The sequence below is a fragment of the Anabrus simplex genome, chromosome 1 (genome assembly GCF_040414725.1).
Source record: "Anabrus simplex isolate iqAnaSimp1 chromosome 1, ASM4041472v1, whole genome shotgun sequence".
NCBI lineage: Eukaryota > Metazoa > Arthropoda > Insecta > Orthoptera > Tettigoniidae > Anabrus > Anabrus simplex.
In genome coordinates, this window is record NC_090265.1 from 781624983 (window position 1) to 781648970 (window position 23988).

The window sequence follows — 23988 nt, forward strand, 5'->3', positions numbered from 1 at the left end:
AATACGACACCGCATTGATCGTCGTTCCTTTCGGCATGAATTCACGTGCAGCAAACCCTCCATGTCAAAGAACACTGTCGCCATAACCTTACCGGCTGAAGGTTGAACCTTGGTCTTCTTTCGTTGTGGTGGTGAGGGGTGCACCCATTCCATTTTGTTTGCTTCGTTTCGGGGGTGAAGTGGTGGACCCACGTTTCGTCAGTTTCGTCACCTGTGACGATTCGCCGCAGAAACCCGTTGCCGTCTGCGGCATAGCGTTGCAAAAATGTCAGGGAGGATTGGAAAAGTTGTCCCTTGTGCTCATCGGTGAGAAGACGTGGGACCCATCTTTGACACAGCTTACGATATCCAAGGTCCTCGTGAACAATGGCGAACGCACTGCCATACGACATGTTCAGCTGTGTCGCAATTTCTCTCAGGTTAATGTGCCAGTTCTGTCTAATGATCACATTCACACTGTTGACCTTTGCACGGGTCCTGGACGTTACGGGCCTGCCTTCGTGATGGTTGTCCGTAATATCCGTGCATCCGGCTTTGAATTTCTGACACCACTTTATGATACCTTGCCAGGAAATGACCCGCTCCCCATACACAGCACTAATTTCACGATGAATGTCCATGCAATTCTTCCTTTTGGCCCATAGGAATCGGATTGTCGCACGTACCTCATATTTGGAGTGAACGTCCAGTTGACGTGCCACTGCATTTGGCCGCTATTCACACAATACTAGACAAGACACCACAGCGACCTGCTTAACAGACGTGTGGGCTGTGTCTGTCCCTTTCTGTGCTGTGCCCACGTTTGCAACACACAGCACGCTGCTGCGGCGCATTAGTGCAACTCACCTTTTGATCCACCTACGTAAAAGTGGGGACAAGCAGTTACTTCAGAACTATCGTGCAGTCTCAGTTGTTCCAATAATTTCCAAAATATTCGAATCTCTTTTGTACAATCTACTTAGCAACTATTCTGAAACTTACAATCTCCTATCCGACAGTCAGTTTGGGTTTCGACAAGGTAAATGTACTACTACTGCTGTTCTTGAAATTGTTAATCAGATATTAACAGCTTTTCAAAAGAGGCAGGCCATCAATATATATCTTCTTTCTTTTTTTTTTTTTTTTTAACAATCTATTATTTCAGGTTCTTTACTCTCCCTGCCTTAGCGATTCTGTCTCTTTTCCCGAGCCACGAACCTACTATGCTGGCGTAGCAGGGGGAGAGGCGATACTCCCACGTGGCGCGTCCCAGGTGGCGGATAGGAGGGTCCTAACTGGCTTGCTGGCGGACTTGAGGGAAATAAAATACCTCTCGCGGACCAAACACACTACCCCCTGCGGGTGGAGGGGCGCACATGTAGAATACACCCATGGTATCCCCTGCCTGCCGTAAGAGGCGACTAACAGGGGCCCAAGGGGCTCTCAACTTTGGGAGTGTGGATTGGTGACCATGGGGCCCTTAGCTGAATCTTGGCATTGTTTCCACTTACTTGTGCCAGGCTCTTCGCTTTCGTCTATTCTGTCCAACCTCCCTTGGTCAACTCTTGTTCTTTTCCGACCCCGGCGGTATTAGAGCAGATCAGATGTAAGGCTTTTCAGGTGTTTGCTCTATTAACCAGCGTTTCGTCTTAGGTCTGACACCCTGCATACCTGCATACACCCCAACGTCAGTGGGTAGAGTCTGACACATCCCACTCTGATTAGTCTAGTGAATTTGACATAGCCTTTTTTTTCTTTTTCTGAATGCTGTTTAAGTTTAATTTGTTGTTGGTATTTGCATTTAGTAATGATTTTATTGATGAATTGCAAAGTGAAACCGTTATGTAGAGCTTGTTGACGAATGAAATATAGTTCCTTCTTTCTGTCTATTTCTTTTAGCGAAATTTCAAAGGCTCTGTCGACGAAACTATAATAAGCAGATTTCTTTTGTGAGATGGGATGTAAAGAATCGCTTTTGATTGTGGTCGGAGTAAAAGTGGGTTTCCTGCATATTTTAAATTGGAAACCAAGCTAACCAAGCAGGAAACAGTATGAACATCTATCTTAATTTGAAGATGAAACTTGCAAAAGTAAGCACATATATAATTTTCCTTAAAGAATGTCTGAATAATAATCTAATTCCTAAATTCTTAAAAGGGACACAAAGAAACAACATACACTCAGTTTTCCAAATTTCTACACAAAGAACAGTTAACCGCATATGGCTTAAACGAGAAATTAAATTTATGTATAGGAAGAAATCCTTCCTCAACCGGGAACTTTACCTAGCGCACCTTTCTGCTTCAAGTAACTTAGTTTCGCTAGAATGGGATTCCGTACAAAAATACGGCAGAGATATAGTTGAAAATCTAATAAACAAGAAACGTACAACTTTGAATAAGAAGTTAGAAAACCTAAAAAACAATCCCCCAACAAATGTAAATAAGCATCAGCCTAAATCTTCTTTTAATTGTGAAAAATTCCCACCCCCCGTCATGAACTTGTCGAACACGACATTTACAGAACAAGAAATACAATTATTAAGCAAAGGGCCTAATCACAGTTGGCATAGTTTCGGTAACAGACAAGTATTAATACAAACTTTAGCAGAAACAGAGACGGCCATACAAACCCTTCCAGTCGACATTCAGAATGACGTACGGTACGAAGCAAAGAAAAAAATTCCCTCCGTAATTAAAGGATTACTGACCAATTCCACAAACACTAAGATCAAGAAGGATCTTCAGCGTAAAATTAGACAAAGGTGACGTAGTGATAACAAAAGCTGATAAAGGTGGAACAGTGGTAATATTAAATGAAACCGAATACATCAATAAAACGGAAACTTTTTTCATTAACAACACATTTAAGGTAATTGAGAAAGACCCCACCCTAAAAATTCAAAAGAGTTTGAAAGGGATACTGAAGCAAAGCTCCTTCCTTTTTAACGACCAAGAAGTTTAAAAACTCGTTAATATGAATCTACGACTTCCTAAAGCAAGAGCTCTGCCTAAATTACATAAAAAGGATGCACCTATGAGGCCTATAATTAATTTTCGGAGAAGCCCCACATACAAAATATCCCAATTTATTCATAAGTTCTTGACCCATAACTACGTATTTTATACCAAATCTTCGATAAAAAACTCCAAAGAATTCTGCATTGCTATTAAAGATTTCAGGTTAACTTCATCTCATGTAACAAGTTCCTTCGACATCAAGGACATGTACACGAACATTCCTATTAAAAACACCATTGAGATTACAAAGATGAATTTATTAGTTCACAAACTTATCAGTATACCCGAAATAGAAAACTTTATAACTATCTTGGAATTCGTTTTGAACCACAATTTCTTTTCTTTTAATAATAAAATATATCAGCAAGATGGACCACCAATGGGAGCGCCGGCTTCTGGAATTTTAGCTAACATATACCTCGACTATTTGGAACACACTCAGATAGTAGGCCACATTAAAGGACTTGATCTCTGGCTTCGATTTGTTGATGATACCTATGCCATAATTAATAAGGAAATCAATGACAGTCACAGTATCCTAAATACTTTGAATAATTTTGACCCAAACATAAATAAAATTTACAGCTGAAGAAGAAGAGAAAGGCATACTCAATTTTCTAGATATCCAAACAATTCGGAAAGACAACCATTTCCAATTTAAAATATACAGGAAACCCACTTTTACTCCGACCACAATCAAAAGTGATTCTTTACATTCCATCTCACAAAAGAAATCTGCTTATTATAGTTTCGTCAACAAAGCCTTTGAAATTCCGCTAACAGAAACAGACAGAAAGAAGGAACTATCTTTCATTCGTCAACAATCTCTACATAACGGTTTCAGTTTGAAATTCATCAATAAAATCATTACTAAATGCAAATACCAACAACAAATTAAACTTAAACAGCATTCAGAAAAAGAAAAAGGATATGTCAAATTCACCTTTAATAACCCGAAGATTAGATAAGAAATGTGTTTTTCCACCATTCAATACACAATTTATTTTAATTCTCGAAGATTACCTTACGCAACTAAAATCAACATAACTTAGAAGCAAAGGAACTGCACAGAGGACAGAAGAATGGAATCTATGTAGCATGAATTGAAAATTTATAACAAGTGTCTACCTATACGTACCATTTTAATGTGTTGAAACTTTTTAAATGTCATATATTGTGGCCTGTGTGTTTTTAATATGTTTTACATACTCATGTTCTAATTTGTAACTTTTTACCCTGACTACTGATATTTTAATTATATGCTATTGTATACATTTCCATCCCCTATTAGACATCCGGATGCCTAATACAATAACAACTTGTGAATTGTCTAATGGCTAAAACAAATCATGTACTAGCTGATGATGGCCATTAAAGAGCCGAAACCGGTACTAGTTTAATCTATTAAAATAAATTGTGTATTGAATGGTGGAAAAACACATTTCTTATCTTTACTTTGAATCTGTCAATACGGAAAATGAAATTTATAAATAATAATAACCCGAAGATTTACGAAAGTACCAACTTATTCAAGAAACACAACACCAAAGTAGCCTTCTCAACAAACAACACGAAACATAGGTTCTTCAGTCACAATAAAACTAATAAACTTAAAGATGACGAATTCCAGGAATCTGGTATTTATAAGCTAACTTGTACTCAGTGTAAAAAAACTTACGTGGGACAATCTGGAAGGAACTTCTTAATTAGATATCAAGAACAGGTCAATGCTGAAAAATAAAAAAGATTCTCTGCCATGGGATCCCATATGAAAGAGTTCAACTACAAATTCATCAATATCAGACAGGACCTTCAAGTTATCTGTATGATAAATAAAGGAAATCTAATGAACAACCTGGAAAACATCCACATCGTTCTTGATAAATTCAAAAAACGGTGTAGAGAATCTTAACGAAAACGAGCAAAAAAACATCTTATACGAGAATATTATTAAATACTTGGAATGGATAGACATGAAACAGACTAGATGAACAAGAGATATAATCAAACACGACATCGCAGAAGCACAGCCCAATCTCCCTCCTCCCTCACATGTTATTTTAGATGACGACAAAACTCTACTTCCCTTCTCTCCAGAGCTTTGCATGAACTGTCAGACTGTATCACATCGTTACTTCACCAGGTCGCGCTCAAAGACAGACCCTCTAGAGAGCGCAGAATAAACATCTTTTCCAAACAAGAACGAGAGGCAAGATGTCCTGTTCTGATGACCTCCATTTTTAACAAAGGAGTCTCCAAAGATCTTTTATTTATACTTATTGACCTAATGTTTTTTCTTCTCAATTCTTTCTTTATACAGCTGAAGAGGACCACTAAGTGGTCGAAACATGCCCTGTAAGTGTTAATTTATATTCAATTTTGCCTGAGGCAATAATAAAGTATCGATTAGGTGGTTATTTATACTTCTTGATTATACTCATCGATACGGTCATGAAATGGACAACTTGTAATACTGTAGTATCTTGTCAGTTTGCCTTTGAACCTCCTCCTTCTGAGCTTCGGGTAACCTATAAGTTCTCGCATTAATCAGAGGTTGATTTTCTCTGATTCGAGAACTTGTATGTTGGGTATTCAGCCCGAAGGCTGGTTGGATCCTCAACAGGTCAGATTGCCTAGGTGTCACTGAAGAGGCATACGAGGGAAATGAGGAGTGAGGTAGTTTCCCATTGCTTTCCTCACTGGGCCAGACATTGCTATTGCATATCAGTCTGACAAGCCCACTGAAATGCGTGCACCAACCGACCCTATGAGTGACATTTTCACACCATTCATAGCAGGGACTGCCTGCATAAGGAATGGCATTACTAGCATCACTCATACCGCAGCCACTTTCATATTGTCAAAGCCAAGGATAAGACTGATTTTCTAATGTAGATACCATTTTTGTAGTTTGGACCAAGTATGGTGTGTAGGATCTTTCTTTCCTCTCTAAATCTGCAAGCAAACATTTCTCGGACAGCATAAGGCATTCAGATGCATACAGCGATACTGGTTTGATGACATTCTAGTGACGAATTTTTGTGTTCAGGGAAAAGCACTTTTTGTTGTATATGTTGTGGGTGGTTGGGAAAGTGACTTCCATTTTCTTGATTCTTGCTGCTATGGCCTCTTTGTCAAGTCCATTTTGCTGAATCCATTCCCCAAGGTATTTAAATTTACTAACACGGTTTATCGTTCCATATTTGGTGTTGAGTTGTGCCGTATCATCTTTGATATTTGACATTACTGCTATTTCCTTCAACACATTGATCTGTTCTGTTGCACTTTCGAAATTTTCTGTCATAAGGGCTATATCATCAGCGAACGCTAAGCAATCTATTTCCACTCCGTTTTGCTTTGTCCCAATCCTTACGCGTTTGTAAAGGTTTCTTTCTTTTAACGTCTTTCGCCACTCCTGTATTACCTTCTCAAGTACGCAGTTGAACAAAAGAGGTGACAGCCCATCTCCCTGTCGAACGCCTGTCTTGATCTCAAAGGGTTCAGAGAGACAGCCTTGGAATTTTACTTTGGATTTGGTATTAGTTAATGTTGCCCTAATTATCGCCAGCAGTTTCTCATCGACTCCCATTTCTGCAAGGGTGTTAAGCAACACATCACGGTCGATGGAATCGTATGCCTTCCTGAAGTCTACAAATGTAGATACATAGGTTCGACCTCTCAGCATATGGTATCTTATTATGGTTTTTAGGTTAAGTATTTGTTCTGCACTTCATCGGCCGTTCCGAAAATCTGCTTGGTATTCCCCAAGTTTGTGTTCAACTTGCTGTTCTAGTCTTTCAAGGATGGATACTGATAGGATCTTGTAGTCTACTGACAGAAGAGAAATTCCATGGCAGTTGTTCACATCTCTTATATTTCCTTTCTTCTGTAAAGGATGGATCAAGGCTAGCTTCCAGTCCTCTGGTAGTTGTTCTTTTTCCCATGGTGCATCTACAATGGTTTGGTGTAGGATGTCAATTGCTTCTTCCGGGGCATGTTTCCACAGTTCCACAATCATGAAATAATAATAATTATAATATTAACCATAATAATACGAGCTCGATATCTGCATGAGTTACCCATGGGTGAGAGAATACTGTTTTCAAGTTATACCTGTTATCGCACTTGCGTCATTCGTCATGCACATTATCTATAACCTGCTCAAGGGTTTGTGCATTTTGGCTTTTGATTAAGCTTTTAATTCACTCATCACACAAACCCTGCAAGAAACTAGCTTTTACGAGCTTTCGGACTAAACTCGCTTGATGTTCATTTGCTATTGGTTTTTCTCCGTGTACTGCAATATTTCGTAAATCTGTTCCCATCTGATCTATCCTATGCGCCCATTGAGGTACTGTTTTGCCTACACATTGCCTAGCGGCAAACAATTGACTAGCATAAAAATCTATAGTCCTTTTCTCGCTATAATATTCCTCTAAGGCGGCTTTTATTTCCTCTCAAGTCAAGTCACACTAATAATTTACTACGGGCTTCCTTTGTGATTTTAGTTAAAGTCAATTTGTAGAACAAATCATAATTATTTGGCCTAACCAGCTCTGAAGCAGTTTCCACATTCTCACAAAACTCTCGTAATCTATCAGGTTGCGTTCCATCAAATTCTGTACCTATCAATTTAAGAGCCTCTGTTACAGACAAATAAAGACCTTCATGCACTACTCCAACATGCTCTTCGACATTGCTGGGAGCTGGACTATTTGATCTAGTAGACCCCTCCATAATGAGCTGTTCAATTCACCGTACTGTTGACCACCTGACTCTGGAATTGGGTCTGACTTCACTATTTGCTGCACTAACTGTACAATGCCGTTGAGCGACGTCGGTACTCTCTCCCTTTCCCACGCCAGCGAGGAGTTCTCGATTCACATAACCCCAAAATAATTATCAATCAGCTTAAAAGAGCAGATCACCACGTAATATACTTTGGTGATCGCAAATAGGTAACACAAAATATTACTAAATACAAATACACTCTCACAATCTGACACCAATGGTTTTTTGCCGCTTTATCATAGGCTAATTATTAGGGACCTGAAAAATTAGCATCTATTTTTTCCAAAATTAGCATCTATTTTTTCCAAATTAGCATCTATTTTTCCAAAATTAGCATCTGTTTACAAAGTTAAAATAATCGCATGGTATTATTAATTTTAACGATTCCAAGTTTATGAAGTGCAGTCATTGTCCTTGGTTCACACACAATACAAATTCATTGTTCAAACGAAAGCATTGTCAGTACTTCGGCATTGCTTTTTTTTTTTTTTTTCAAATTGCACCGTCTGTCTGTAACCACTGTGTTGTAATGAGACAACACGCGCTCGCTGTCTACATTGTTCGTTGGGGTCCACAACAATTCAAGACAGTATTTAGCAAATATGCTGAACTCTGTCTGAATTGCAGTTAATGCAAGCATGACATCACATTTTTCACTTTCTTTCATCTGGGTTTGAATTGCATGTTTCAGAGAACAGTAACCAGACCAGATATCATTTCATGAGAGATCTGTTACTCCAAACAATTTCTCAAGCTCATCTAATTTATCAGTGTTATTCAAAATTATATTTTTTGGATGCAAAGCTTGAGAAATTGACACAAAATACTTATGGTTGGGGTCTTTAGCTTTCAATGTGGCTAGCTTGCACTGTGAAGAATGAGCAGCTTTGACAAATGTGTCTCTACATGCTGCCTGCTGTAGAGGAGTGAGCTTAATCAAAGCATCATTAGTTGCCGCAGAAAAATTCCCCTCACAAATTAAGGTAAAACTGGCGTCAAGGTTCTGCAGTTTGGGGTAAAGGAGTTGAGAGGTAGGGTACAGAGACCCTTCAAGTTCAGTAAGGAGGTCAACCAATCCAGCTGCATGATCTGTGACAAAAACCATGTGGGAGTGAAGCCTATTCACTTCTCGGTCACTCAGATCAGTCAGGTACTTAATACCACAGTTGTTGATGTCTTTCATGTCAGACATCTTGAAAAATGTAACAACATCAGTAAAGTAAGCACTCAAATAGAGGACAGCCTGAAACCAGCTATTCCATCGGGTTATGATAGGTGCAGGAAAAAGCTTTGCTTCCTTTGAAGCACCATACTTCGATGTTAAGAATTGTAAATAATTATATTTTCGCTTTCTTGTGTTCAGAAATGCAGACTTTACCATCGCAACCACATGATTTAAATCTGTCATCACTGTGACCCAACTATTGCCAACCAAGCTGATCTTATGTGCCCAGCACTGTACATGCATTAAATGATCCCCTATGACCACACTTAACGTTTCATAACACCGAGTCATGTACGGGGCACTGTCACTAACAAACACTTTAACTGCATCATATGGTACACTATAACTGCGCAGAGCTTCTAAAACAGCCCGTGAGCAGTTTGTAGCATTTCCTGCATCAAGATAGTTCACAGAAACAACGTGCAGCTCTCTTTTCGATCCGGCTGGGACTTGGAATATGATGATAAAAACACAACGGCCCATTCTATCTGTAGTTTCATCACAGAGTATGTTGATGTTCTTCCCCACTAAGCCTCTGCTGTTCTTTTCTGGTGGTCAGATGCAACTTCTAGAAAGGAAGAAAGACCTCAAATTATAACAAAATAATTTAAAATTACTGGGTCAATTGGATACGGGTAAGATAGTTCAATATGGAAATCGCACTCAAATTCGGTATCCTTCAATTTTGCGTGTGGTTTCGATGTCGTAATACCTAAACCGTACTCGATCAATGAAATCGAAACTTACCTGGTAAATATACTTCACGTAGAGTTCTCACGCATGGCAGCTCTTCATTTGAAAACTCAGTGATCCAGGCTCTTAGCTCTTTGTTTTCCAGCTTTTCCAGAGGTATATTTGCTTTGGCAAATACTTCAACTGTGCATTTCGAGAAGTTATCTCTGAAAATTTTTCGTCTTTTACAATTATCTAACTGTAAGCACAGAAGATTGCTTTCTTTGAGACGTACTAGCAGCAGGGATTGAAATTTCGTTATCGCGTCGCTTACCCACGTGTTTTTCAGATTTAACATGTTTAACAATGCTATCCTTTTTTTCCCACCCAACTCGGCAATTACAATACTTGCAAAACACTGTCGTTGAATCTGTGGCATATAAACCATCCTTTCCATATTGCTGAGTCCTTTCGTGCGCAGTTTTTGCCGTGCGCCCCATAACCTAAACAATAGCTCGACTTTCTACTCTTCACTAGTTTCAGTTTTGAACCAAAGAGAACAACAGGAAAACAACACTGCATCTATCTCGTTATTTCCGTGACACTCGATTTACATTTCGATAATAATCAATACAGATCTTATTCCCCTTGCTATTCCCATTGTAAATATCGATTCAAGTCGGCAAGCAGCAATCGATCAGCTACTTTTCTTCATCGATCGGAACGGTTGGAATATTTATGCATCATAGTTTGAGTATTTCTGACGATTTTGCCTAAATATGTTGTTTTCGCCAGTAAAATAGCACATTTTTGCAGAATTCACACCAAAATCGCATATTCATACTAATTTCGTATTTTGGGTCACAATTCGCATTTTGTCGCACTTCTATTCACGTGTAAAAAAAATTTTATTCCACATTAGAATTACCGTAGGCTTGGATTCAGTACAACATTCAAAAATTCGCATATATCGCAAATGTGATTTTTTCAGGTCCCTACTAATTATGCATATAACCCCACTCTGCACACCGGAAGTTTTAAGTCCACCTGTCGTGATCCTAAGGATAACCGAAGTTTTCGGGAACTTAATCATAGAAATAACAAGATCAACTTTCCAACACACACAATTCCCTTCACCTGTATTATCTTAAATAAGCACATACTGTACAAATACAAATACACAATTAAGAATCTCGACCTTTTTTACAAGTATATTTATAGCTCGTGGTTAGAGATAGTCTCTCTCAAGTCCTTCACTATCCAGTTCATTTACACCCTTCAATACAATAATGTTTAACTCTGAAAAACATGGAATTTACCTAGCTTGTGTCTGAAGGCTTCTCCTCCCATCAGCAACCGACTTCATTTTTGGCCTCTACTCTTTGCCCGTGACGCCGTAGTCGTCCTGCGTGATGCAGTGTTTAATTGAGGCGGATATGCAACTCCAGGACTCGAACTCGACATCCTCGAGCTCCATCGTTAATCAGGTTAGCCTATCTCCCAACAGTTCTGGGAAAGGCACACTACATTACTCGGCCTTCTTAGTAAACAGTTCCTCGGTCGTTTCCAGTCTAGGCTCACAGCTACGACAAGTAACGTCATTGCGGCTCTAAGTCTTTCTTAGCAACCTGCTATCTATGTTGTACACAGTGTATACTTCACTGCCTCGCGTAACCCTTTCCAATATCTGGACTGTTTCTCTCAGTGGCTCCCGGCCACATACGACTTGCTACGCGGCTCACTGACTCACACATAACCCACAAATTCTGCACTGCTATAGCTCCCGGCCACACACACACGGCTTGTACGGAAGCTAGCTAGCTAGCTAGATTCTCCCCAGTCCCTCGAAGAACTTCTCCCTCTATTTCCAATTCGAGGGTTCCAGAACAATTACCCCTTTATGCCTCCAGAAGTCTATTGTTTTTAAGCCTGATTGGCTCATGTGTTCCTCCCACTAACTGATGGGGGAGTATCATAGAATCTACTCGAACAAGTGGCTTCTTACTGCGCCAAAAATCTACGCAATATTTCCTGTCACTGGCTTCTAGATCACACTCAGAACTTTGTACTACGCTACTGTTTTACACTGATGCAATGTTACTGGCTATTTCACAACATTACACGTGCACTAACTTCGCATTGCACCAGCTTGCTTCATGTAAAAACTTGTATGAAATCTTATGCCTTGAACACTTTGAATTTTCCACTTAATAAAATTATCACTCAAACATTCGAAGCACTGTAACTTCTTGCCTCTGTTACCTGATCATATAAACTCTGAATTGATACTCCCTATCTCTAGGCTCGGAGGTCGCAGATTCGAGACTCGCTCGAGTCCGTTCGCTTGGCACTGAGACATGAAATTGGCGCGTCACGACACACGGTCGTGACAGTGTAATGCTCTTCATTAGGTTATAAAAGTAAATGTACTTGTGGGGACAGATTGGTTTCTGGACATCGCAATGAACACATCTCTCCTCTGAGACACATTCTAATTAAGATTTCATTAGTTTCCACTTGCTTATAATAATAGAAAAATCTTATGACAAGGTGTCAATTTTTACAAAGGGATGTCAGACAGGAAAGATGAAAATTAAAAATCAATTCATTTCTGTCATTTCAGATGTTATGTACTTGTAGTTCTTTCATATGTGTGTTGTTAACATGTGTTCTTTATTTATTTATTTATTTATTTATTTATTTATTTATTTATTTATTTATTTATTTATTTATTTATTTATTTATTTATTTATTTCAAGCACATTAGTTTTATAAAAAGTATTTTTCAGTTTGCTGTCGGCCCAGTACTTATTCATTCTCTCGGATCTTAACGTTCTTTCTTTCTTTCTTTCTTTCTTTCTTTCTTTCTTTCTTTCTTTCTTTCTTTCTTTCCTCATATGAAATCACTGATCCCATTGTCCATCTGCTAATCTTGGTTTGTAGTCTAGTTTGTATGTCTGAGAGTTTCTTGATTTGATCTTTTTTTTTTTTTTTAATCTTCTGTTGTAATTTGTAGTTCCCTCATATCTTTCTTGATTTCTGCAATCAGTCTAATGTTGCTCTTGTTGTTCCGTAATTTTCCTATAATTCTCCTAATGTCCAAAGAATGAGATTAGTTTCTTCCTGGTTTTGCTCATTACTGGTTCCATTTCCTTGTACACTGTTTTGTTGCTACTACTACCACCTTTAATTGGAATAGTATTATTTTCCTACCATTATTTACATTGTTGCACCTGCAAAAACCGCTGTATGGAGAAAAACTGACCTGGAGCGCGTATATCATTAAGAACGAGAATTATTTTAATATCGCTTCACAGAACTGAACCTTAGATGACAGATCCTTACCAGGCAAAGTTGTAAGCAGAAATATGTTCACATAGCAGTTTTTGCAGATAGAGCGACGATATACATCTACTCGATGTTACATGTTGAACATGTTTTCTAGTGAATGGACATTATGCAGTTGCGCTGAAGTTCTATCTAGAAGTTGGTATCTTGGTAAGTGACTTCTTCAGCCAGCCCCTGCCTCGGTCGATGATGGACGATCATGTGTACCGCCGCATGATAAAGTGCTGTTCTCAGCTGCAGTGTTATACCCAGGTAACTTGTCCTTGCATGCCATATTAATAGATCAGTACAATTTAGTAAGACAGTGGAACCTCGATTATCCGTTCCCGGAAAATACGTTTTCCCGGAATATGCGTTCAAATTGCGTGGTCCCGCGAGCATCGTAATTAAATCACATTGTAAAAGTCCCGCATTATCCGTTCCTCGAAGAAACGATTTCCCGGATCAACCGTCTAGAAATTCCAGTCCCATCAACGGTAAATCCTCGATCAATCATTTTTTAATAAACTGTATCTCGAAAGAACGGCTATGGCATATTTCTGTACCGGTACTGGAAAAGCGATCGGCGGTGAACTTGCATAAGGGACCATCTTAGCATCGCATTCGGGTGGTATTGTTTAGAGAACCTCGGAAAATTATAAAGCAGAGATTGGCCACAATAATTACAAGGAGACACGGTGCATGTCGACAGCTCTGCCTGAAGACGGAATGAGTTTCGTCAAATGTTCGCACTTATAAAACGTCCATATTATGTCTAGGGTTAGATGTTTATATTTTTACACTTTTTCGATCGTACTGCCGAAGAGGTTTTCGGCACTTTGCTCAGGGCACTGCAGAGTAACTGGGCTTTCAGGCAGGAATCGAAACTGCTCCTTCTTAACACAAATTCAGTATTTTTGATATTATCGTACATAATTATGTTAGCGAGATCAAAACAGATGTTGCACCTTACATTAAAAAAAAAAGAAAGCCAAGGGAGGTCTTGGGATTGCCTATTAATGTTTAGGTCCTAATGTAAGACTGGGAATTTTATGTTTTCGTGTTAAAATACCAAAAACCTCTGTTGTTTTATTTGCACACGTTACATTTTAAATGGTTTGTATCATTTCAAACTTGTACTGACATGTGCAGCGAGCACGCTCTCCAGATGACCTCAAGGTCACGAATAACCGTAATTTCTGAAATTTTGATATTTCTTTTATCTTTCCAATTTGATTGGATTTGTGACGCACAGAATTGAATATAATGCATTCGAGAACTTTTAAGAATCGATACTTACATTCGAAACCATGTTTTCGAGTTCGGCATAACCTTTAAAAGTCGATGTAGGCCTAATTTGTGCGGTACGAGATTTCCATAAACTGACTACGAACAGTATACCGGAGACCAAATTACAATGAAAGATTAAGAAATGAACTGATTTCGCCATCATTTTGGGTGCTTTTGTATCTAATGTGCTTTATTTTATTAGATGAGAGAATTAAAAACTACTTGTGGTCGATTGTCGTTTGGCGTGGCGTTATTAGATTTTTTCGAAGAGTTGGCTATCCTAATCAAAGTTGCTGAACTGAAAGAAGTTTTCACGGGAAACTGGCGAAGATTCCCCTGTAAAATTGAATATAAAGTATCAAGATTTTGAACTCGCGTACTGGTAATTAATGCGGTTTCGTGGCCTAACATGCCCGCCTCTCATCCAGAGGGCCCGATTTTGATTGCGACCAGGTCAGGCAATTTTGCCTGGATATAAATCTGGTTCCAGGTCCACTCAGCCTACGTGATTACCTTTAATTGTGGAGCTATCTAATGGTGAGATGGCGACCCCGATCTACAGAGCCAGGAATATCGGCCGAGAGGATTCGTCGCACTGAGCATGCGCCCCTCGTAATCTGCAGGCCTTCGGGCTGAGCAGCGGTCGCTTGGCAGGCAAAGTCCCACTGGGGCTGTAGTTTGGTTTGGTTTAGGAGTTTTTGTAAGATTATAATTATACATATTTCATTTTTGTGATGTTTAGCTATATTGTTGATGGTTTTCATTCATTCCCGGATTTTCCGTTTTCCCGTGTTGTACGTTTTATTTTCATGGTCCCTCGAAAAACGGAGAATCGAGGTTTCACTGTACAAGCACAGTCTGTATCGGCACAAATTTCTTTGTTCTTCTTTTAAAAATAGTATTTTTACAGAGTAAAATTCAAAATTTATCCGCTTCATGATAGAACGCACCTTCCGGAACGTGTTGAGGTAGCTTTCCGTACTTTCACTCATTTTGGTGTGCCTACAGTGTACTTTATATTTGCTAAGTTCGAATAAAATCTTAATTATTTTGTATTCAGTGTTTTATCGAATGCCACAGTATCATGTAATTGTATCATCAGTAACAAATTATTCATTTAAGTTACAACATACCTGAAAAAACGATCTGGTCCTTCTCTTCTCCCCTCCCAAGGCCTTTCGGAGTTACCCTCTTGTGTTTCCGTTTTAGTTCTGTCAACAACTTAGCGTTGAAAACATTCTGTTGATTTCGGAAGTTCTCTGTATAGGACTTACATGGTTTGTTCATTATGAACGATGATATACGTGCAAGTTAAACAGGGATTAGAAAGCAAAAAAGTTGGTTAAGGATAACATGATGGCAAACTTAATTGCTAGTCATATGAATTTTAGAGATAAATGGCGGGAACCTTGATAATTCAAAATCAGTTAATTAAAAATCCCGCCTAATTTGAAGAAGCTCGTTGCCGGAAACACGAGGTACAGTTTTGCATGTTATTATTTCATTCAAAATACAGATAATTCATAATTCGAAGAACAGCGTTGGTCCCATTACCGAAATTCAGACTTTCAAATCAAAACTGAAGCTTCTGTGGCTTAGGCGGCAGCGCACCTGCCTCTCACCACTGAATACCATGGTTCAAATTCCAGTTACTCCATGTGAGATTTGTGCTGGACGAAGTGGATCCCGGTCACTCCATGTGAGATTTGTGCTGGACGAAGCGGAGACAGGACAGGTTTTTCTCCGGGTACTCCAGTTTTTCCTGTCATCTTTCATTCCAGCAACACTCTCCATTAACATTTCATTTCTTCTGTCAGTCACTTATCATTGCCTCAGAGGAGTGCGGCAGGCTTCAGCAGCCCGCACATTTCCTATCCTCACCAATAGATGGGGCTTCATTCATTCCGTTCTTGACCCGGTCAAATGACTGGAAACAGGCTATGGATTTTCATTTCATTTTCAATTCAAAACTGCCTTTACATTTTTTAAAAATAGTATTTTACAGAGTAATTTAAATTCAAAATTTATCCGCTTCATGATAGAACGCACCTTCCGGAACGTGTTGAGGTAGCTTTCCGTACTTTCACTCATTTTGGTGTGCCTACAGTGTACTTTATATTTGCTAAGTTCGAATAAAATCTTAATTATTTTGTATTCAGTGTTCTATCGAATGCCACAGTATCATGTAACAGGTAGTGTGCGGAGAAGCAGAATCTGCAAACACTGGCGATGCCGACAGTTGACGAAAAAGCGTGCCTCATGTAATCAATTTGCATGCACCAAACAATATTGCCAATATCGATGAAACTGCTTTTTTTTTTTTTTTTTTTTAAATGCTGATCCCAAACGGATTTTATGTTTTTAAAGGAGAAAAGTGCCAGCTGTGAAATCGTACAAGGGTGGGGGTCATTGTAGTGTGTTGCAATGCATACGGAAGCAAAAGACTTCCTCCCCTTATCATACGAAAGTTCGATAAGCCACCGTGTTTTAAGGGCATTGTGCACTTTCCGTACAAATACAAGGCATCTAAAGAATGCAAACAGTACAGTAATCCAAAAAATAAAGCATTTGCAGAGGGGAACCAGCATAATTTATCCTCGTCTTTGAATCGTGTGGTTGTTTTCTTTCGTTGCGTGAGGTTATGTTTGCCAGTGATTTATCCAAGTGCATTGTTTGAATAATGTAAATGCACCTTGTTGGATACATTTTGGAAATATTTTTTTCCATGGCATTTGAAAGGTGTAAACTGTGAATGAATAGAATACTTTGACGTAGCAAGGGTTGGCATTTCTGAATTATGAGAGAAGTGCCATGGCAGGAAATCGTACTAGGAGAGAGTCGCTGTATTGTGTTGTAATGCAGAAGGAAGCGAAAGACTTTCTCCCCTAATCATAGGAAAGTTTGATAAGCCACGTTGTTTTAAGGGCATCAGGTACTTTCTGTACAGGACATCTAAAATGCATACAGTACAGTAATCCAATGAATAAAGGATTTGCACAGGGGAGACAGCATAGATTTCTCCTTGTCTATAAATCATGCTCTTTTTTTTTTTTCCGTTGCATGAAGTTATGTTTGTCATTGAGGTATCCAAGTGCATTATTTGAATACTGTAAATGCACCTTGTTGGATATATTTTGGAAATAGTTTTTTTTTTTTTTTTTTTCTTTTTCATGGCATCTGAAAGGTTTAAACTGTGAATCAAGATTTACTGCAGTAACGGGTCTTAGAATATTTTGTGACATGGCAAGAGTTGGCATTCCTAAACTACAAAGGGCGGTTAATTCAAAATCATGTAATTTGAAGTCCAATTTTTGTGTCCCAACGGCTTCAGATTAACAAGTTTTTACTGTATATAGGTAGTTTAAGGCAGAGACAGATTCCTGGAAGAACATTCCAGGGATCATTAAACCATTGAGCCCTGCATATTTGTTAGATTGAAACTGCATTGGTGCTGAGATTATTTTGAAGGAAATAGTGACGCCTCACGTGATGAGAAATTTCTTACTTACAGGAGCATTCATCATCATCAGTTTCCCGAGTGTGGTGTACGAGAGCATTAAAGATTGAAATATACCATTTTCAACATGCTATCGTGTCTCAAAATATGTCCTATTAGTCTAGTCCTCCTCCTCTTTATACTTTTCCATAAGATGTAATTTTCCTCCACCTTCTTAAACACTTCAGCATTCGTTATTTTTTCTGTCCAGCTAATCTTTAGCATTCTTCTATAATACCATTGTTGAAAATATTTTAACCTCCTCTTTTTCTTCTTTTCCAATTTTCAACGTTTAGCTACCATAAAGGGCAATGCTTCAAACATACACTTTCAATAATCTTTTTCTCATTTTAAGATTAATGGAATTTGTAGCGAATAAATGTTTCTTTTAGTGAAATGCTGATTAGGCTTGTAAAATTCTACTTTTGATTTCCTTCTTGCTTCTTCTATCTATGATAATTTTGCTTCCGAGATATTTAAATTCTTTAACATTTTCCATTGTTTTGTTGCCCACCAAAATTTTCATACTTGAGTCTGCTTTTTTATTGCAGACCATGACTTTCTTCTTTGTCTTATTAATTTTTATGTTGTATTCATTACCTATGATTTTCTCCATTTTTAATATCAATTGTTCGAGATGTTGTTCACTGTATGCAACTATGGCAATGTCATCTGCAAATCTAATCGTATTTATTTGTTCACCCTGCATCCTTATTCCTATATACAAATCCTCTCAAACCTTATTCAATGCATCCTGGATGTAGACATTAAAAAGCATGGGAGACAAAGCACAACCTTATCTAACTCCTTTCCTTATATTTTTTTTTCTTTTTCATTTCCAATTCTAATTACTGAAATTTTATTCTTGTACAAATTCCAAATTATTCTTCTATCTTGATACGGGACTCCTATGTTTTTAAGAATTTCAAGCAATTTTATCCACTGTACGTTATCAAAAGCCTTTTCAGTATCCATAAAGCATAAACAAGTTCTTTTGTCTTATATCGTTCACATTGTTTTGCTGCTGTTTTCTTTGGTATAGGGATCATGACACTTTTTTCAAAGTCAACAGGTAGTTTTCCTTCCATATAGATGGTTTGTACAGGTTTAAGCAATCTCTCCTTCATACGAGGTCCACTTTTCTTTACGAGTTCAGCTTTGACATTATCAATGCCTGGCGTCTTATTGTCCTTCAGTTTTCTTAGAGCTAATTCAGATTTCTCTCTCAGTATGTTGAAGCCTAAATTATCTTCTGTTACTTCATCTTCTTCCTCAAGAACTTCATTTTCTTGTAGATTTATATCCTTGTACAGGGTTTGAATATAATTTTTCCACCTTTGCAATCTCGCTATGATCATCGAGAATTAATCCCTCTGCATTACTTATGGCATTACTTTCGTTACACCCCGATCTGATACACAGAATCTACATGTCCTTTAGTAGTTTTTTCTTCTATCATTGAGCATATACCCTCGTAATAATTTTCTTTTGTCATTCTTGCTTTCCTGTTTATAGCATTCCGCAATCTTCTATATTCCTTTTTGTCTTCCGATCTTGTTGAGCTCTTGAGTACCCATCTTTTATCTATCGTATCTAAAGTTCCTTTAGTGATCCATTCCTTCCTAGGTGGTATTTCTGTTTTCCCCAAAATTTCATCAGCTGCCTCCATCAGATCTTTTTTAATTTAAGTCTATGGATCTTCTATAGTATTCTCTATTTCTGATTTAGTTGTCTCATCAGTTTTCGCTGGTATGCCTCAGCAATATTCTCATCTTTCAATTTACTTATTTGCCAAGATTTGGTATTTCTTTTCTGTATTCTTTTAAATTTCAGCCTGCTCTTCATCATAACAAGATTATGATTTGTTTCCACATCAGCATCCGGATAGCTTCTGCTATCTTTGACGCGATTCATAAATCTCTTTTCAACTATTACAGTATATCATCAATTTGATATCCATTGATGTCACCTGGTGCCTTGCAGGTGTACCTTCTTCTGTTATGGTGTTTAAACCATGTATATGTGATTATAGTTTCATTTTTAGCACAAAATTCTAATAGTCTTTCACCTCTTCCATTCCTCGTCCCTAGTCCATATTTTCCTACCATGTTATCTTCCGCTCCTTCTCTGACTACAGCATTCATGTCTCGTAGTATGATAAGGTTTTCCTTACCTTTTACTCTACTAATAGCTTTTTCTATTTCTTCATACATATGTTCTATTTCCTGATCATCGTGACCAGTTGTTGGCATGTAAACTTGTACTATTATTGTTGCCGTTAATGCTTTCACAGCCTTTCTTCTGATGATGCAGAGCACAGTTCTCTGCGAAACGTAAAGAATTTCACCTTATTTTCTTGACATGGCATAAGCCCAAAAGCCTATACAGTATCATGTCTATTGTACTATTATTGTATCTCTTGATTCTGTTTCTAGTCTAACCAGTATTAATCTTTCACTGAATTGGACATATCCTTTCACTCTTATGCCCATTTCTGTATTTAGGACTATTCCTACTCCTGCTTAACCTGGTTTGTCAGATAATGTTCCTGAATGAGTTATTCTAATTTCGCCACTCCAAAAGTCTCCTGCATCTGGCCACCTTACTTCTGACACTCCTAACATGTCAATCTTCGTTCTTTTCATCTCATGTTTCAAATCTTCCAACTTTGTTTCAAATCTTCCAACTTTCCACACTTTATCATCGATTGCACATTCCATGTTGCTCTTCTTTTCTCTCCTCCACTGTATTTCCACCCCAGATCATTTTATTTCCTCGTGAAATGTACAAATAACTTTTCTGCGCTCTCTCCGCCCTTGTACCTCTCCGGCTGGTTCCCCACCACGTTTTCACTCAAGGTCAACCAGTTCCTGTGAGACAGTCGAACAGTGCTTATCATAAATAACTGACTGGGGTCGATTCCACCCCGCGCGTGTGTTTGTGGTCGTGAAAGTAGCAGTCACTCCAAGGTGAAGTGCAGGCATTCTCTTTGTGTGCTTGTTTTTGTTACGGTAAGTAAATATTCACCATTTTGTTTTCTTCTCTGCAGTTTATCTAGGTACAGTGTGGTAGTGTTACTGTAGTAAAAATGTGGACTTCAAGTCTGAGTAGAAATTTTCTTTTATTTTCAGTATGAACAATATTTTATGAGCAGAAACCAGTACAGAATGGATAGCTTTGAGCAAGGCCAGGAGAGAATAAGGAATCTATTTGACTCCATAGATAGTGGTGAAAATTAAATTCCAGATGACAGAAGTGATGAAGAAAAGGATGTTCTAAATGATAGTGAGCATGATGCAGGAACTGAGCGAGAGTGTGAAAGCGAAAATTTAGCCAGTGAAAGCGAGGGAGATGATGGTTTACCTCTAGTTCAGAGGATGGATTTTAAAAAGGAAAGGAAGATTCTGTATGGAAGAAACATCCCCCACCACAAAATATTAGAACGAGGGCCGCAAATATTGTCATTACACGTCTGCCAACAGTGAAAACCACAGCTAAGGTGGCAAAAACACCCATTGATGACTGGTCATGTATGATAAATGATTATATTCTTGACACCATTGTTACATGCACCAATATCTACATAAACTGTCAGCAGAAAGTACGCATGAGTTTGAGATGCAAATCTCACTAACAGAGACAAACTGAAAGCCTTGCTGGGACTGCTCTATTTACACTTTCTAGATACAGTATATGTTCCACTGAGCTTGTCAACGACATCAATACCGCCCTTATTTAAATTGTAATCATGACAGGTTTCTGTTGAACCCCAGTTTCAGATCGATTTTGTTATCATTATGCATTGTCGAAGCGACCACAACTACTTTTCCCGGCTTTGGATCATAAGAAGTTATGGACAAGTCCTTAGAAAATGCAAAGAGGCTTGAATATTTCTTCTCGTTCTTTTTCTCTGTTAGTTCCCTTGGCAATTCCTGCTTACTGAAGCACATAGTTCCAGTGCAAGTGAGATTGTGTTCCTTCAGCAAGTCCTTAGCAAGAGGAACACTCATTAATCAGTTGTATAAAAATATGTTCCGTCCACTGCCATTGATGGGGGCAATTAACCGTTTCACTACATCAGCTGCAGAATTTGATACATGACATGTTCCTTCTGGCTGGAAAATTCTAAATTCTCATGGTGGGAATTATATATTTTTCACCAATAGAGCATGTCATGAGCAAACGCCTGAAAATCCTTCACAGAAAGTATGCCCGTACATGTTGCAGAAAGACTCATTCTTACATAATCTACTCTTAAAATATCCAATTAAACTGGGGTTCAACAGAAACCTGTCATAATTACAATTTAAATAAGGGCGGTATTGATGTCGTTGACAAGCTCAGTGGAACATATACTGTATCTAGAAAGTGTAAACGTTGGCCAGTTACAGTATTTTTTGGAATGCTAAATGTTGCAGCCATAAACAATACTGGACTAGAGAATACAATAGTCAGAAGATTGTTTCTCAAAGAATTAGGTATGCAGCTCATGAAAGCACATATAGCATCTCGAGCTACTATACAGACCCTACCTGTTCATCTGAAGGCAGCGGTGAAGCACATCAGTGGTATTGAAATTGAACCTTCCTCCGAGAAGTTTGCCCTCGGAAAAAGGACAGGAAAACTGAGACGACATGCTTCAGTTGCAACTAGCCTTATCTGCATGAAACACAGAATCGTGTACTGTGAAGTGTGCGCTCCTGAGTGAAAGACACAACACCGCCTCCTCCCCACCTCCCCAATCCCAGCCATATTTTTAAAGCACAGGGCATTTAAGAACTCTACTGTTGATTGTTGAGATATATGAATTGTCATTTAAAATTCAATAGTTAACTAATATGTATTTTTGGTACTTTTCTTTCATGAGCAACATTCTTTCTCATTTTGAGTTAACTGTTTCCTTTGCAAAGTTCAGCCTCCATAATTTCAGATTTTTTTCAAATAAACATGTATCTAAAGTGCATTACTATGTTTCATTTATTATTCCATTCACTGTATTTAAGACAAAAAGTAGGTTTCTAAGTATTTTATACTAAAATCTGAAATGCATTTATTAAAAACATGCAAAACTATAAATGAAAAAATTGAGGTATGCGTGATTCATTTTGTAAATACAGCGGAGGGGCGTTTCACAGAAAGTATGCCCGTACATGTTGCAGAAAGAGTCATTCTCACATAATCTACTCTTAAAATATCCAATTAAAACAGTAATTCATATTTTACAATACAATGATATGGAAAGCACCCCAAGCGTGTGTCTGTGTCCTAAAATCTGGCGCATGTGCTTGAGGGTTAAATGTATATCAATGATTGATTCACTGTTTTCCTATTTTGTGGATGAAATATCTGTCATAAATGTCTGCTAACTTTCACATAGTTCCTATTATTTTTCCAGTTCCATTTTATCAATGCTTCTAACATTTTCTATTCGTTGAAGTAAAATTAAATTTCTACTCATGAATTTCGTGGAAATGAGTTTATCATTTTTACGACAGTCACAGATATAATACCAATATAGTCGGTCCGTTATTGGACATTATAAATTTTCCAGCTAACGCATTTCTGGTTGCCAGCATTTTGCCGCAGTGTGCTAAATTGGGCTCATCAGTTGGTAAATACAACCTGTGACAATAAAGTTCGGTGAATGAAGTCCGGGCGGTCGATCAGGCAACACTGGCAACACGCAATGCTGCATTTACGTAACAGCAGGTTTTGACCACTTGCTCCCAACGTTGTTCAGTTGATCATTGCGTGGGTGCTGTGTAAGACCTGTTTGACACAGTGCGTGTTTAGTGCGTTGGTTCTGAACTGTGAACAGGAACAGGAGCGACCAAAAGATCAATGTACAGTTTTGTTTTAAGCTTGGCAAAAGAAATGCATGTGATGCTGGTACGTGTTTACGAAGATCAAGCACTGTACTTGAAGTGTGTGTACGAGTGGTTCGCCCATTTTCGAGGAGGCCAGGAAAGTGCTCCTGACAACCCCCGTAGCAGAGGACTGGTGACTGCCATCAGTGACAAAAACATTGAGAAGGTGAGGAGATTAATCACGAACGATCGGCGATTAACTGTGCACATGATAGCGGATGAACTGCAGATTAACCGTGAAACCGTGCGACAAATCGTTACCCAGAAGTTAGGGAAGAGGAAAACGTGTTCTCGTCTTGTGCCACGTTGACTGATGATCAG

The 23988-nt window shown here is 38.4% G+C and overlaps 1 protein-coding gene across 1 annotated transcript in view; it reads left to right on the plus strand.

Annotated features, from left to right (window-relative positions):
- Positions 1 to 23988, plus strand: part of IntS8 (integrator complex subunit 8) — a 275398-nt gene that overhangs the window by 241212 nt on the left and 10198 nt on the right. Inside the window, exon 14 of the mRNA XM_067136226.2 lies at positions 13133 to 13287. Within this exon, the coding sequence (XP_066992327.2) occupies positions 13133 to 13287 (155 nt within the window). The remainder of the gene's footprint in view (positions 1 to 13132; positions 13288 to 23988) is intronic.